This window comes from Pseudonaja textilis, chromosome 3 (assembly GCF_049901715.1).
Source record: "Pseudonaja textilis isolate UNSWEBS1 chromosome 3, rPseTex1.2, whole genome shotgun sequence".
NCBI classification, from domain to species: Eukaryota; Metazoa; Chordata; class Lepidosauria; order Squamata; family Elapidae; genus Pseudonaja; species Pseudonaja textilis.
Genome location: NC_141992.1, coordinates 7,364,615 through 7,382,207, shown reverse-complemented (window position 1 = coordinate 7,382,207; position 17,593 = coordinate 7,364,615). Strand labels below are relative to the sequence as shown.

The window sequence follows — 17,593 nt, the reverse complement described above, 5'->3', positions numbered from 1 at the left end:
GCCGCTAGAGCGCTTCTGACGTCACACGCTGGACGAGGCAGGAGGGAGGGAGGGAGAGAGAGAAAGAGGCAGCGAGGGAACATACCATGCGGGCCGAAAGGGAAGGGGGGGGAAGAGAAGGGTCCACCGTGGTCTTCCGCGGGGGTGTCTGTGCGACCACGTTTTGAGCAGAGAAGGTGGGGGAAGCGTCTGGATGCCAAGTGGGAAGAAGGCTGTGGCTAGGATTGATGAATAAATAAGAACAATTACTCTCAGTCTTCCAATACTTGAGGGGCTGCCACAGAGAGGAGAGAGGAGGGGGGGTCAAGCCATTTTCCAAAGCACTTGAAGGCCAGACGAGGAACAATGGATGGAAACTGATCAAGGAGAGAAGCAACCTGGAATTAAGGAGAAATTTCTTGACAGTGACGACAATTATTCGGTGGGACAACTTGCCTCCAGAGGTTGTGGATGCTCCAACACTGGAAATTTTTAAGAAGAGATTGGATAACCATGTGTCTGAAATAATAGTTTCCTGCCTAAGCAGGGGGTTGGACTAGAAGACCTCTCAAGATCCCTTCCAGCTCTGTTATTCTATTCTAAACGCTGTATTATTCTATCTCTCCTCTGCTCCCTTTCACTGTTCAGTCCCTGGAGATCTGCAATACTTCACACCTCTTTTCTAAAGATTAGAGATGAATGAACAGCTCCACAAACGTCATTGCCTTGGCAGGTGTCCTGACAAACAAAGATTAATTATAAAGTTCCCATTTCTTGGTGTTTGCTTTAAAAACAATGGATTATTGAGGATTTGAAGAGGCTGGAAGGATGTTTATGATAACCTGGCAGCATGGCGTGTATTTGAAGCATGAGGGCTTCGGGCTTTTATTCCTGAGTTCACTACAGGTAGTCCTCAACTTACGACCACAGACGGGAGCAGAAGTTCTGTTGTTAACCAAGGCAGCTGCAGGTAACCCTCAATTTACAATAGTTTGTTTAGTGACCGAAGTTACAACAGCACTGAAAAAGTGACACGACTTTTTCACACAACCATTGCAGCATCTTCAGGCACACGTGATCAAAATTCAGACGCTTGGCAACTGACTCATATTTATGACAGTGGCAGTGTCCTGGGGTCCTGTGATCACATTCTGTGACCTTCTGATAAGCAAACTCAATGGGGAAGCCAGATTCACTTAACAACCATGTTACTAATTAAACCACTGCAGCGATTCACTGAACAAGCGTGGCAAGAAGGCTCATAAAGCGAGGCAAAACTCACTCAGCAAATATTCTCACTTCACAACAGACATTTTGGGCTCGGGGTCGTACGTTGAGAACTCCCTGTAGTAAGTCACACACACTTTGGAGAGCTGCACGCAATGAAATTTCATTTTAATGTCTGTGAATTAGTGTACGTTCAAAGTGACGGTAAAGTTATTCTAAGTCATGTGCGAGTAGGCGACAAGATAAATTTTCTAAAATAAATAAAGAGCTACTGCTCTCTAGGCAAACACAAGGTGGAGCTCGTGGAAAGGATAAAGATATTTAAAATTCATAGGGAGCCTGCTGGGTACCCTAAAAACTTTTTTGTTGTGTGTGACAGATAACATTCCAAAGAGAAGGCTTGACATCTTTTCAAATAGGGATCCCACATTTCTTCTGGTTGCGCTTGTTTGTTTTTCTGCATATCGGTCTTGGAGAGCAGTTGATGGAAAGAAGGACCAGGGGTGACATGATAACAGTGTTCCAATATCTCAGAAGCTGCCACAGAGAAGAGGGAGTCAAGCTATTCTCCAAAGCATTTGAAGCAGAGGTGGCATTCAGCAGGTTCTGACCAGTTCTGGAGAACCGGTAGTGGAAATTTTGAGTAGTTTGGAGAACTGGCAAATACCATCTCTGACTGGTCCCACCCCCATCTATTCTCTGCCTCCCATTGAGTCCCAGCTGATTGGCTGGGTCTTCTTTGGTTGCCCTGCACAGGAGAACGGAGCTGGAAAGCAGGTTAGTGGGGTGGGGAGGGAATGGAGATTTTACAGAAACCTTCCCCCAGGAGTGGGAGGGAATGGGATTTGCTGTATATCCTTTCCCTGGAGTGGGGAGGGAATGGAGGCCTTGCAGTATCCTTCCCCTGCCATGCCACCAAGCCATGCCCACCAAGCCACACCCACCAAGCCACACCACACCTACCAAACTGGTAGTAAAATTTTTTGAATCCCACCACTGACTTGAAGGCAGGACAAGAAGCAACTGATGGAAATGAATCAAGGAGAGAACTAAGAACTAAGGAGGAATTTCCTCACAGAACAATTAATCCGTGGAACAATTTGCCTCCTGGAATTGTGAATGCTCCAACACTGGAGGTTTTTAAGAAGAGATTGGATAATCATTTGTCTGAAGTGGTATATAGGGTTTCCTGCCTAAGCAGGGGGTTGGACTAGAAGACCTCCAAGGTCCCTTCCAACTCTATTCTCCCTGACATTCTATCCCTTATGAGGCTAAAAGACTGAGCAGATTGCAAAACAACAACAGTATCTGTAACACCACCCAGATCTGCCTATCCCAGGTCCTTGGTAAGGACTCGATAGGTAGACAAAAATGCCAAACCCAACCTGAACATCTGGCTGACTGCGATGAATAACAAATAAAGTTATTTAGAACGCTTGGGAAGGCTGCTGCTGAAGACAGCTCAGAGTAATAAGGCTACCTTGACGTGAACACCAAAGCTACTGGAAATCAGAAACAGCATTTGAAGAAATACAGATAGTCCTCGACTTAGGACCATTCGCTTAGTGACCATTCAAAGTTACAACAACAGTGCTAAAAAAAGGGACGTGAGACCAGTTTTCACACTGAACGACCATTGCAGCACGCCCACGGTCATGTGATCACAATTCGAGTGCTTGTCAATTGGCTCATATTTATGACCTTTGCTGTGTCCCGGGGTCACGTAATCCCTTTTAGCGCCCCTCTGGCAAGCAAAATCAACGGGGAAGCCGGATTCACGTGACAGCTGTGTAACTATGTTAAGAACTGCAGTGTTTCACTTAACAAATGTGTTGAGAAAAGTCATAAAATGACAAACTCATTTAACAACTATCTTGCCTAGCAACCGAAATTTTGAGCTTAATTGTGGTTATAAGTCAAGGTCTATCTACATTCCTGTGCCTGAATGTTCCCCAGGATTGCCCTTATCATAAGCAAGCTTGTGCAGTGAATCTAGGATTTGTAATGCAAGCAACCAGAAATCCATTGTGGGTCATTTTGTCCTCTTAGTAATCAGAGAATGACTTACCTGGCTGTTCTTGTGAACTGATGTATAAGTTATCTGAGCCTGAAGAAAGGATCTTCTGAGAGGTAGGATTTGTAGCGGAAGTAATTGGTTGGTTTTGGTTAATTAGCCAGCCAAAGGCATGTTCAAAGAGGATTAGAAAAATTTAGATTAGACAGATTAACAGAGTTGGAAGGGATCTTGTAGGTCATCTAGTCCAACCCCCACCCAAGCAGGAGACCTACACCATTTCTTGAAAGCCTTCATAGATGAAGCTCCCACAACTTCCGAAGGCGATTTCTGTTCCATCGGTGGATTGTTCTCACTATCAGAAAATTTCTCCTGATTTCCAGGTTGAATCTCTTATTGATCAGTTCTTATCATTTAAGTTGGGCAGCCATATATAAGTGCATAAGTAAATAAATAAAACCAGAACTTTACCAAACCACTCACATTTGTGTTGGACATCAAATACAAACAAATTCCTAATGGAGCGCTATCTGCCCACTACCCAAACCTACCTTTAATAAGCATACTATTTTGTGTGTTTCAGTAATCTCTAGATCTTTAATTGATCTGGTTAAATGTAATGTATGGACACACAGCCAACGTTCAAAGTTCAAAGACCAGTTTGGTTTAGTGGTTAAGACATCAGGCTACCAAGTGGGAGACGGCAAGTTCAAGTTCTACTTAAGCTATGAACACCCACTGGATGACTTTGGACCAATTACCAGGAGGCAGTGAGTTCTAGTCCTGCCTTAGGCATGAAAGCCAATACGGTGACTTTGGGCCAATCACCAGGAGATGGGAGTTCAACTTGGACCAGTCACTCTCTCTCAGCCCAATCCACCTCACAGGGCTGTTTGTCCTGGAGGAAATAGGAGGAGGAAGTTATGTTGGGTGTGTTCACTACCTTAAGGTATTGGCGTTTGCATTTTTTAAAAATAATAAAGGGATAGAAATAATTATCAATAATTAACAAAGTATAACACTGGAATTATACTTATCTCCATAACAGAATAACAGAGTTGGAAGGGACCTTGGAGGTCTTCTAGTCCAACCCATGGCTCAAACAGGAGAGCCATTTCTTAAACTCAAACTTTGAAAATCAAAGGACAAGAACTACAAGGAATAAAGGAAGTGGAATTCTATGTCCCATCTCATCCATCAAGAAGTCCATCTGACAATATACACAAGGGAACCTTCATACAACAGCTTTTATCTGCCTTATAAACCCACTTTCAGGATTTGTGAAGCAGGCTGAGTGCAAACTCATCCAACCTGCTGAGTTTGCACATTTTGTTAGGATTTTAAGATGTAATCAACCTTAACAAGATTTACTGTACTGTGCAGGAAGCTACTGTATTAGGCTTTTAATTGAGCAGGTGGAGTATATTAACATGGTGATGTATTGCATCCATGCATTTTTGCAATAACAGGTGAGCCTTGAGTTACAACCATTTCTTTAGTCATAGTACAGTTACAACAGCACTGAAAAAAGGGACGTGACACTTACGCGCAACTCATCATACTTACAACCATTGCAGCATCCTCGGGGTCATGTGAAAAAAAAATTGCGTGCCTGGCGACTGGCATGCATTTATGACAATTGCAGTATCACATGACCACTCTTGCAAACTCCTGACAAGCAAAATCAATGGGGAAGCCAGGCTCACTTAACAACTGCAGTGATTTACTTAACAATGGTGGGGAGAAAGGTCGTAAAATGGGGCAAAATTCACTCGTCACTTAACAACTGTCTTGCTTGGCAGTGGAAATTTTAATCTCAATAAGTCGAGGACTGCCTGTAGTTCATGCAACTCTGATTTAGGGTAACCAAAGATCAATGAGTCAACACATTATCATCAACGATGAAATATGCAATATATGAAATTTGGTGCATAAGCGCACCAACTTGCCTGCCGTCCCTGTCCTATTGTTTCTTTTTATTTTTCTTATATGTATCCATTTCATGTATTCATAACTATGTTTATATTTATACCTGTTATCTTATAATCGCTTGACAAAATAAAATTAAATAAATGCTGGTGGAAAAAGTGTCTTTTTAGCATCTCAGAAGATTTTGTCCTCATCCAGGGGGGTGGGATTCCACAGTTTGGACCAATTCAGGTGAACCAGATGTTAAAGTTACATCTGGTTCGCCAAACTGGTATTTCAACCAACCAACTGGCCCTGCCCAACCCTTCCCACCCCTCTCCTCCACGCAGCTCATTTTCAATGGAGGTTAAATGTAGGGTCTGCATGGAGGCTCTGGGAGGGAGAAAAACGGGCCTTCCGGAAGTCTGGAAATGGGCCTGTTTCTGGCTTCTGGAGATCCTCCGGAGCCCGGGGAAGACGTTTTTGCCCTCCCAGAGGCCCGAAGAAAGCCTCCAGGCCCTTGGAAGGGCGAAAACAGCCTCGAACCCACCCCCGGGTTCTGGAGGCCCACCGGAAGCCGGAAACAGGAAGTTCCTGTAGGCCATGGCCACCATGGCCATGGCCTACCCAGCAACCAGACAGCAAACCGGTTTCTGAGATTTTTGAATCCCAGCCCCGCCCTCATCCCATTCCTGATTTTTCTCTTTCTTTTTTCCCAAGGAGGAATCGGAAGTTGATGGTCATGAATTTCTGGATATTTGCAACGTGTTTATTTTCTGAAAAAACCTGGAAATGGGTGACCATAGGGAAGAATCCAAAAACTCAAAATGGTGGAATGGCTGCCATTTTGACTGTTTTGATCCCTCAAGAGACATCTCTGATTACTACCTCCGTGTTTCATGTACAGGTGGTTCTTGATATACAACCATAATGGAACCTGTCCATCACAGTTGTATGTTGTGACAGTCCTAAATGGGGTCAGTCATGTGACTGACCCGATTTTACGGCCTTTTTTTGCAGTGCTAGTTGCAGAGCAGCATGCCTGAGAAATAAACATGTTGGTTGTTAAACAAGCACCATGGTTGTTAAAGGAGCACTGTGGTCATTAAACAAATGCTGTGTTTGCTAAGCGAACTCATTGTTATGGCAGCATTTTGCTGAAAACTGGAAAAAACTTTCAGTTTTGGGGCCAAACTGTCGTAAAATAAAATGTGGTCACGTGACCACAGGACACTGCAAATCGGAGCCATGTTGACACGTGTCTGGAATACGGTCACATGACCAGTGTGGGGTGGGCGCGATCATCAGAACTTGGATACTGGTTCATAACTCCATATTTTCCAGGTAGTTCATAATTTTGAACGGTTGCTGATGATAAATCGAGGCCTACGACATTCACAAGCTATGACATTCACACTTAACTCTCAATAATAAATGGGGATTGTTTCATACAATGCATCCTATGTTTCTTTTTTTAAAAAAAATAATAAAATCCATAGAAGAACATACAGTCTCTGGTTCATTTCCAATGTGATTCTTTATTATTTAAATAGGAAGAGTATTCCTTCACATAAACAAGTACTCAGCCATCACATAACCAACACACAAACATGACAAAATAAATATACAAGAGCACAGATCAATTTTTTGTTTAATTTAAATATTAAATAAATAAGAAATGACAGGGTTTTAATTTTTTTTTTATCCTTTTCAGTGCCTGAAACAATAGGAACGCCGAGACAAAATAAAAAATATAAAAGAACACAAAACAAACAACGAAAAGGAGTTAATTTTTTTTCTTTCTCTCTCTCTCTCTCTCTCTCTCTGCATTTTGTCCCCACGCAAAAAAAAAAATCAAAACAAAAAATCTTTTTTTCTTAAAAAAGCACTTCAGTTATAAAATATCTTTAAAAAAATTCCCCATTGGTAAAAGAATAAATAACAAAAATATATAAAAAAACTTGGTTGCATCAAAATTACACGCAAAAGTTAGACTTTTTTTTTCTTACTTAGAGGGAATATTGTTTTATTGATCAAAAAGTTGTATTTTCTTCCAGGAATTATTATCTGCCTTTTTTTTCCCCTTTCCTGTTGATGTGATGTCCAGCTTTAAAAGAAGTATAAATTTAATAAATAAACATTTCAATAAATAGCAGAAAAAACCCCTTCAACATAAGGTGTTGCAAATATATTATCTCCTCCCAAATTAGGATTACAGGGTGCCTATGGGAAAAATAAACAAAAAAGATACTGGGTTTTCTCCCCAAATCTTTTCTGCAGAATGAAACAAGTTTCCTACTTTTTTTTTTGCAGACGCAGTTATTGATGAATTAAATACTCAAATGAGCTGTCTGCCTTAAAAGCGCCATTTGCAATGGAATCAGATTTAATGTTTGATTAGTACTGTTTGAAAAGTAGAGTAAAAGGGCGCGGAGAATGGAATCCACATCGCAGATTCTTGACCATCCCTCCTGAATCCACCGAGCCCTCGTAGCACATGGGTAGGAAAACTGCAGGTAGTCCTCGCCTTACAACCACAGTTGAGCACAACATTTATGTTGCTAAGGGAGGAAATATATGTGAAGTGGATTTCAGCCCTGTTTTCCGACTTTTCTTGCCACATTTGTTAAGTGGATCGCTGCAGTTGTTAAATAAGTAATCCCGTTACTAAGTGAACCGTCATAAATATGAACCAGTTGTCAAGCATTGCAGTGAGGATGGGCGTATGTGTGGAAAATGGGGATAAGTCACTTTTTTCAGCTCCGTTGTAATTTCGGTCACTAAATGAGCTGTTTTAAGTCCAGGACGACTTAACAGGTAATTCTCGACTTACAGGTAATTCTCGACTTACAACCATTCGTTTAGTGACTGTACAATGTTACAATGGCACTGGCAAGTGACTTACAACTGGTCCTCATACTTACAACCAACACAGCGTTCTCATGGTCACATGGTCAAAATTTGGGTGCTTGGCAACTGATATGTAAAGCGTCCCCGGGTCATGAAATCCGGATTTACAACCTTCCCAGCTGGCTTCAGGCAAGCAAAGTCAATGGGGGAAGCCAGATTCGCTTAATGACCGCATGATTTACGGCAGTGATTTGCTTCACAACCATGGCAAAAAAAAAAAAGGTCTTAAAATTGGGCAAGACTCACTTAACAAAACTGGCTTGCTTAATAAGAGAAATTCTGCTCTCGGTTGCGGTTGTAAGTCGAGGACTACCTGTACGTAGCTTGTATGTATGAACCAAACACAATGAACGAACCTCAGGACTGTTCACCGCTTTGAGTATGGGCAATGAGTGCACTCTTTAAATAATTTACAGTATTATTCAACTATTTTTTCCCTCAAAAAAAAAAAACCCCCTTCGAAGTGCAATTTCTCTATTTTTAAGTACTAAATGATCTGCCAGTTACCATCCCATTAGACTTTATTTACACACTGAATACCACATTAATACTTCATCTCCATCACGTTTCCCTTATTTTATTTGCTTTTCGCTCTTGCTACAGGTTGTAAGCCAAGGCTAAATGTTAATTATCCTATTTGGCGCCACCAGCCAGTTTACCTCAGGTGGGCCACTTCAGGAGTCTGCTACAACCGTTGGGCCTTTGGTAAAGTCGCCCACCTGTGCATTTGTGTGTGTTCGCTTTCTGTCTCCATCTTCGTAATGGCATCGAAATATTTTAGCTTATATGGCCCAAGTGGGTTGAGGACTACGGCTTTTAAGGCATTCTCACACCGAAGCTTGAAGATTTGCAACGTGAATACAGACCCCACCTGGCAATCTAAATTGTGATTTATGCATTATGAATGCACTTCCTCCACTGGGCCTCTGTGAGAGCGAAGATCGGACCCTCAGAGGAACGGGAAAGGAAACTATTTTGCACGTGCACTTCATTTACTGATGATGTTGCCTAGTTTGGTAATTAAACATCTGCAAGAAAACAACCAAACTCAGAGACCACCAAGGACCCACAGCCCTTCTCTTCTTTCTCCTTCCTCCTCTCTGCGCTCCCTTCTAGCCCTGATGATGTTACCTAGTTGGGTAATGAAAGGTCTGGAGCAGCCTTCTGATATGGTGTGAAGGGCCATATCTGAAAGAAAAATAATCACACCTGCACACACACCAACAACCTGAGACCAGAATGACGGCACAATCCTGTACATGACTGATTTTGGAGTGGACTTCCCTGATTTCAAAAATGCTAAAGGCCCTGTGTGAATTGAGAACTAGCGACTTAGAAGCTTTTAATGTTGGAGGAAAAGGGTAGAATTACAGGTAGTCCTTGACTTACAAACATTTGTTTAGTGACTAAGGAAAGTGGCTTTTGCCCTTTTCCCCCACAGTTACGACTGTTGCAACATCCCCATGGTCACATGATCAAAATTCAGACTCCTGGCAACTTTAAAAAGACCATAGAAATAAATCCTAATAAACCTTCTTTAAGTTTTGGAAGTTCGGCTTGAGACTCGTGATTTAAATGGGGGTAACTGCCGGAGCCCTGACAGCGGCTCCTATTTATGACGGTTGCAGTGTCCTGGGGACACGTGATCTCTCTTTTGTGACCTTCTGACAAGCAAAGTCCGTGGGGAAGCCAGATGCACTTTTACAACCGTGTCACTAACTGAACGACTGCCGTGATTCGCAGAACAACCGGTGACAAGAAAAGTGGTAAAATGGGGCAATAAACAGCACCTACCTGGAAGTGAATTGAGGACTGCAACTTAGAAGCTTGGAAGCGAGGGGAGAATTCGCTTTGAAAACCACACGATTGCCAGGAAAAAGGGAGGTTTAAGCGCAGCGAAAAGAATCTCACAAGTACCTAGTGCCTTATTCCAGGGGTGGGTTGCTGGGGGTTCGCAGGGGTTTGGGAGAACCCCTAGCTAAGATTATGCACAGTTCGGACAACCCCCCCACCCCACTCCTGATTGGCCCCACCCATCCCACCCCTCCCCTCCCAGGAGCCCCCACGTGGTCCATTTGGGATGCAGGTAAGTGCAGGGCGTGCGTGGAGGCTCCAGGAGGGCAAAAAATGGACCCCCCTGGAAGTTTGGGAAGGCCGGAAATGGGCCCATTTCCAGCTTCCGGAGCGCCTCCGGAGCCTGGGGAGGCTGTTTTCACTCTCCCGGAGGCGCTAGGAAAGCCTCTGGGGCCCCGGGAGGGCAAAAATGCCTTCCTTCCCACAGTGGTGCAGGAGATCGACTGGGCCACACCCACCATGGCCACACCCGTCCAGCAACAGGGCAGAGAACCTTTTGCTAACATTTTTGAAGTCCACCCCTGCCTTATTCTTCGAATTGTCTCTAACTCAAAAGCCAGAAGGGTCTGCATTTTGGATTTGCTGAGACCCACAATTCATCGAGTGCGAGAAGCATCTATCTCAGGAGAGAACTGCGAGTTCTAGAGAAGATTCCCCTGCCTTCTTCTCTTAGTTCACGCTTTAGGTATCTCAAAATGGTAGCGATTTCCCTCGAGCCAATTACAGGTAGTCCTCGACTTACAGCCATTCATTTAGTGACCATTCAAAGTTACAACGGCACTGGGGAAAAAAAAAAAAAAGACTTGTGACCAGTGGTAGGTTTCGAAACTTTTTCCTACCGATTCGGTGTGAGTGCGTGCTTTGCGTGCACACGCAGCATTTACAACTTACCTTCTGCTGCGTGTAAAACAGCTGATGCGCGGCCATCGGCTGTGCTGTGTGAAGCAGCTGAGATTGCAAAGCAGGAAATGTCCGCTTTGGAAACCATGTTAGTACCAGAAGCTTCCATGCTGCCACATTCCTGTGCCTGGGAAAGTAGGAGTGCGTGTGGTGTGGGGCGCATTTTTAGAGTGTTGGGAGTTAAGACTTAATAGCATTCTTTTCTTCGGTCAAGGTCATGTTATTTCTGCACCTGGAGGAGGAGTGGTGGAAGGGCTGTCTCAAGTTGGGACGGTTGATGTTTGGACTGTGTGATGGACTGATGGGTGCAGGGCTTGGGTTTTGACTTTGGAATTACTAAGGGAAAACCTGGAACTCTGAGATTTGGGTTTTTCCAGATGTGCCAGTATAACTACTCTAATAAAAGGAAACTTTGTGAAGATGCCTGTCTCGGACTTTTTAATTGGAGGTGAGGTTTTCTGGAAGGCTGACATGAAATACAGAGCCGGGGTGGTGGGAGGGCCCAGCAGCTGATCATCGGAGCAAAACGGTTGGCTGACAGATGATTGTCAGAGCTATTGGTTTGGCCGAACCAGACTGAACCAAGTCTAACCAGTAGAATACCGGGGCTGAACTGGTAGAATACCACCACTGCTTATGACTGGTTTTAAAACTTGCGCCCAGTACAGACAAATGATCAGAATTTGGGAACTGGACAACCGGCGTGTATTTATGATGATTGCATTGTCCTGGTGTTGCGTGATCCTCATTTGTAATCTTCCCCACCGGTGTCTGACAAGCAGCATCCACTGGGGAAGCCAGATTCACTTCAACAACTGCAGCACTTTAACTGGCAAAAAAACCACCCCTCCTTAAAAAGGACAAAACTCCCTTAACAACTGCTTTGCTTAGCCAAAGAAATTTTGGGCTCATTTGTGGTCACAGGTCGAGGACTACGGTACTTGGTAAGGCCTGTCAAATTTTTCAACTTTCGATTTGCAAACATTAGGGATGCTCAAAAGTTGTGGCGTGCCTTGGGGATTGTAAAGATATTTTGGTTACTTAATATAATTTAGACATGCTTGGTAAGTAACTACATAAATATTATAACTTTTTGACATTTTGTTTGTTTCAGTTGCCCCATCCAGATCTTTCTCGGTAGCATGGCTGGGTTCAAACTAAGGATTCTTTCTCTTGATAAGGGGTGGAACAAACCACTGATTCTGTCCTATTTTCATCTCGCCCCCAGCACCCTTATCTCCCTCTGAGAACATCTAACCATATCTCCTTGAATTTAAGGGGTGCTGAATCAATTTGCTTTACAAGAGACATTCACTTCCTTGGAATTCTTTTAAGTGCACAGTGGACTTACGTATACTGGAGGGTGAACCCCAAAACCAAATGAAATTGGTTCTTTGGAAGAGCTTTACCCAACACTTCTTGAAGGACAATCCCTTTGTTTTTGTGAAACACGGGGGGGGGGCGATGGAGGGAAATGTAGAAAACAAAGCTGAGAACCAATAAGCATTGCCACGAAATGTTTCAGCCAAAGTCCAGTGGGAAGAGTAACTAGTAGGTTAGCCCTTTGTTCCTAGTTACGGCTGAAATATGTCTCTGGCATTGATGTCTGCAGTGCTACTGAAGGATGATGACCATAACGATGTACAAAAACCAGAACAGTCAGCAAAAAATGACTTTCCAAAACTGATGGACCCTTGGACCATGATAACACACTTAAGAATTCTCCCCTATAAAATGTCCCCTAGATTGGTCTGTCCGTTAATCTCTTTTTCTTTAAAAAAAAAAAAAAAAAAGACAGACAAAGGAATACTGTAGTTGCAAACTCCAAAAAACTTCCCTGAGAACCTTTGTTTTGTTTTGTTTTCATTTCCTGTTGCGTTTTCCGCTGGAGATCCGGAGCTGCTTTATTTTTGGAAAGTAAAAAATAACGTGACTCTGTAATACTTTTGTGAGTTCTCATGTCCAGCGGCTTTGGACTCCTTCGTTGAGTCAGAATCCTGGCCCAGTGTCTATGGAGATTCTCAGTCATCCAGGTCATGGTTGGTTCTCAAAAGTGCTTTTTTTCAAGAGCAACTGGACTTTCTCAGAGCTGAAGAAGCTCCTTGGATGAGAAGCAAAACGTCTTCAAAAAAACAAACAAACCAAAGTCCAGTTGCCTGTTAGAAAAAAAAACACCCTTGGGACAATCCAGGCCCAGATTTCAACAGAGGGGCCGCAGTTCCAGATTCTCCTGAACAACAGATGATACAGAATTGATCTTGAGACGTGACCAAAAGCAACACATGATTGTGGAACCTCCTGTGATGGATGTAGAGAAAAATCCCTGTTCCTTGAATGATCTAAATCTTGGAATAACTCCGTTATGAAGTGTAGGAAGATCCAACATCTCTACCGACTTCCAAGCCCAGCTTTGAATCTACTGCCAAAAATAAAACAGATTCCCTGCTGTTTGCTGAAGTGATGGAGTCAAGTCAACAAAACAAAACAAAACGGAAAAAAAAAATTTGAGTTCATTTCTTCCTTTGTGAATGGCCTCTTGGTTAAATTTTGGTCCTTTGATTCATTCATTCAACAAATAAACCTGAGTGAAGGTCTTCTAAAGTCTTCCAGATATCCTAACGTCTTCTTTCTTTCTTTCTTTCTCTCTCTCTCTCTCTCTTTCTCTCTCTCACTCTCTTTCTTTCTTTTCCTGGTCCTACCTATTAGACCTGAATTCCTTTAATGGCCTGTTTGATGCTTTCCAGCAGATCCTTGTTTTCAGGATTCTGGTAGCATTCTTGATTGGTATACATGTCGGTAAGAGTGTTCACGTAGGCATCAAAGTTCTGCTCACTGATTGGCTCCTGGATTCCAAAACAGACAAACAGAAAAAAGCATTATTACCATCACCGTACATCCTAACTGGGAAAAAGGGAAGTCATAAACATAAAAGACTCATAAAGGCATCTAAAATCAGAAAGAGTAAGAGAATAACAGGGTTGGAAGGGACTGCCTGCCCAAGCAGGAGACCCCATACCGTTCCATGCCACCAGGAGGCATGGTGGCACAGTGGTTGGAATGCGGTATTGCAGGCTAGCTCTGCTCACTGCCAGGAGTTTGGTCCTGACCAGCTCAAGGTTGACTTCAGCCCTCCATCCTTCCAAGGTGGTTAAAATGAGGACCCAGATTGTTGCGGGAAAGAGGCTGACTCTGTAAACCGCTTAGAGAGGACTGTTATTTCATTGAGGGCTGCATCAGGGCTGTGGTTGAACTGGTGGGGGGCAATTGGTTGGGCGTGGCCAGCTTGATGCTATTCAATGGGCACAACTGACTGGTTGGATATGGCCAGCTTGACGCCACTCCCCAAACAGCTGGCTTGATGTGTCATGACCCTATTAGAATTGACTCCAAGGGAGAGGAGGAACAGTCGACTGACAGGGAGTGGGAGTGTAGCTCTGGAGGTTGTGGAGGAAACTGGGGAAGGACACAGGCCAGCTGGGCATTCAGAGGAAGACCTAGGCCCATCCCCTCTTCATCCTAGGGCACACAGGAAGGAGCGGATATGGGAGAAACGTGAATGGTGTGGTCTATGGGGGAGGAAAGGGCCTTGATCCCCTTCATGGGCTGCAGCTGTAAGGACTCTTTAAAAGGACAAACTGCACATGGGCTAGTGCTGGAAGCAAAGTGTGAAATAATTCTAGTCTTTCAGTTCTTATCTGAGTTCTGGCATCCTTCCCAGTGTGTGTTATTTCGATATCTGTAGACATCTTCAAGCCCTTATCCTGCCTTGTCTCATTAATTGCTTCAGTGTGGTTTGTGTTGTTTTTTTCTGTTTATAATTTATATGTATTTTGAGTTTGAACGGAAGTTCTTCCTTTTGCGCAACTGTTTGTGGGGGAGTTTTTTTTCTCCACCCAATGATAATTGGACCTTTGAAGCCAAGTTGAAGGAATTAAATGGGCTTCACCTGTTTTTGTGACTTTGTTGCTTTTGTATCCCACCCTGGGTCATCACATGATGTTTCCTCTTCACACTGGGTAGACCAGGCTGAAGGGATGCAAGCCAGCCCCTTACATTTTCCAGGACGGCTCCACAGGCCGGATTGGACCACATCGTGGGCCACATCCGGTCTGCAGGTCTTATGGTTTTGATACCCCTGTCCTAGTGCTATCGCTGTTCCAGACTAATGGCCGCCCAATCTCTTCATGCTCTTGTCAGACTTGCCACCACTTAAACCTCCAAATAGAAACGATCCTTGGCTTTTTTTTTTTTTTGTTGAGACAGATATCATTGTTTTAGAAGTCAAGGGTATTGCGGCAATGCATAGCCAGAACAGAGCATTGCACACCAAAATCCCTAAGGCCAACTTTTCCCCTCCTTTAATTGCCTCCCATTGCTGACCCCCACCCACCCCATGTGACCAATCAGGTTCAAGCAAGATTGCACATTGTTATCGTGTCACGCCTGGTCTTTCTCTTCATTAAACTAGACGTGCCCAATTCCAGCAACGGTTCCTTTATATGTTTTAGCCTCCAGTCCCCCAGCCCGCAAAGATGATTAGGGGACTGGAGGTTAGACTAGAAGTCCTCCGAGGTCCCTTCCAATGCTGCTATTCTATGTTTTGGGTTAACCTTTGCCTGTTTGGGCCTGGTTTCAAACCAGGGACTTTTTAGGTGTATTAACTGCTACGTTACAGAAACCCAACTCAAAGCCCTGATAAATGGTTGTCCCAAAGGTGCTTTTTCAGGAGGAAACTGGACTTTCTTGTTTTTTTCTTTGAAGATGTTTCCCTTCTCATCCAAGATGAGAAGGAATATAACTCCTTCCATTCCCCCCTCATCCAGTCAGAGCTGGAGAAGCTTCTTGGATGAGAAGGGAAACCTCTTCAAAGAAGAAAAAACAAGGAAGTCCAGTTGCCTCCTGAAAAAGCACCTTTGGGACAACCATGTCCTGGAGGACTGAGAATCTTTACAGACTTTTAGCTACACAATTTGGGATGAACCTCCCTTGGAATGGTGTGGGAGTAAGAATGGATTTTCAGAAGAAAAAATTTCAGACTACCGGACCCATTTGCACCACTCAGGTAACCCTGAGGATACAGATAAACCTCCGTGCTCCAAAGACCCTCCAAAAGCATGCAAATGACCAGCTGTCTGCAAGGAGTATAAAACCTTCCATTCCTCTCCATTCAGTCAGAGCTGAAGAAGCTTCTTGGATGAGAAGCGAAACGTCTTCAAAAGAAAAACCAAGAAGTCCAGTTGCCTCTTGAAAAAAGCACCTTTGGGACAACCTGTCATGCCCCTGGTGGAGAATGACTCTGAGGGAGAGGAGGAACAGCCGACAGGACTCCGGAGGTTGTGGAGGAGGCTGGGGAAGGGCAGAGGCCGGCTGAGCAGTCAGAGGAGGACCCAGGCCCATCTCCTCTCCATCCCAAGGCATGCAGGGAGGAGAGGATAAGGGAGAGATGTAGTCTACTTGGAAGGAGAGGGCCTTGATCCTCTTCATGGGCTGCAGCTGTGACAACTGAATAAGAGGTTGGACATGCATACGGGCGAGTGCTGGAAACAAAGCCTGGAAATATCTCTAGTTTATGGTTCCTCTCTAAGTCTGGCGTCCTTCCCAGTGTGTATTCTGTTATCTGTGTACGTCTTCCAGCCCTTATCTTGCCTGGTTTGTGTTGTTACTCTTTATAATTTGTGTTGTTTCTCTGTATAATTTAAACGGGCATTTCCTCCTTCTTGTAGCTGCTTGTGTGGGAGTTTTTTGTCTCCAGTCAAGGATATTTGGAGCTTGGAAGCGAAGTGAAGGAATTCAAGGGGTTTCACCTGTTTTTTGTGACTGTGTTTATTTTGTATCCCACCCTGGGTCATCACACAACCATGACCTGGATGATTGAGAATCTCTATAAACTCTGATTACAAATGGTTACAACCCCCTTCCTGAATGGAGTTCTTACAGCTTACAGTTCTGCCTAGGAGAATTTAAGAGCTGTTGAGAGCAAAGCAGCAGAAGAAATATTCACCCTGAACACCAGAGCTACCCAGATCTCGGTCCCAACCCAGTTGCACAATGTTGTGTCTTTGAACTTGGGAGAAATGAATAACACACTGAATGTGTATGAAGTAGATACAAGCAGCAGGAGGTCTGCTGCTCTTGTTAAGCACACCGTAAATAATGGCTAATGAGGTTCTCTAACCGTTAATCACAGTCCAGAGTGCAGGGACACCGATCCCATATGCTGGCTGAGGGGAAGGGCCGGCATTTTGTCAGGAATAATTGTGCAAGCAGTACTGGAAAAAGAAGGCATCTCTGCAGAAGATTTATGCTAGCATAAAAATGCCCAAAGGAACATAGGATATAAGACAAACGGGGCATTCGTTATAGTATAAGGAACGCCAATATAAAAACAACACCCGGAGAACCCCAGAAAATGGATATCATGCATTAGATTGCACGTGGTGGATGGTTCCTGGTGAGGAACAAAACATGAACGAGAGAACTAAACAGTGATTGCTTGGTGGGACGTTGCCAAATTGTTCAACAATCCCCTTTGAAGCTTCTAAAAAAAATGCAAGAGTAGAACATTCTACTGAGCTTTCTACTCCTAGCCATCTAGGTCAATGTATTATTATTTTTTGTATAATGAAGCTTGGTTATTTGCACACAGATGTTTCATTACCAAACTAGGTAACATCATCAGTGCTGGGAAGGAGTAGAGTTTGCAGAGATAAGGAGAAAGAGGAGGAGGAGGACTGTAGGATCCTTAGTGCTCTCTGAATTTGATTATTTGCATGCAGTTTTATTACCCAACTAGGTAAAATT

At 43.7% G+C, this 17,593-nt stretch overlaps 1 protein-coding gene across 3 annotated transcripts in view; it reads right to left on the bottom strand.

Annotated features, from left to right (window-relative positions):
- Window positions 1–12,573: 12,573 nt before the first annotated feature.
- Window positions 12,574–17,593, bottom strand: part of MYT1 (myelin transcription factor 1) — a 160,024-nt gene continuing 155,004 nt past the window's right edge. For all 3 annotated transcript variants that reach the window (XM_087928876.1, XM_087928877.1, XM_087928875.1), the window contains one exon: window positions 12,574–13,635. In XM_087928876.1, coding sequence (XP_087785002.1) covers window positions 13,495–13,635 — 141 coding nt within the window. In that variant the 3' untranslated portion in view covers window positions 12,574–13,494. The remainder of the gene's footprint in view (window positions 13,636–17,593) is intronic.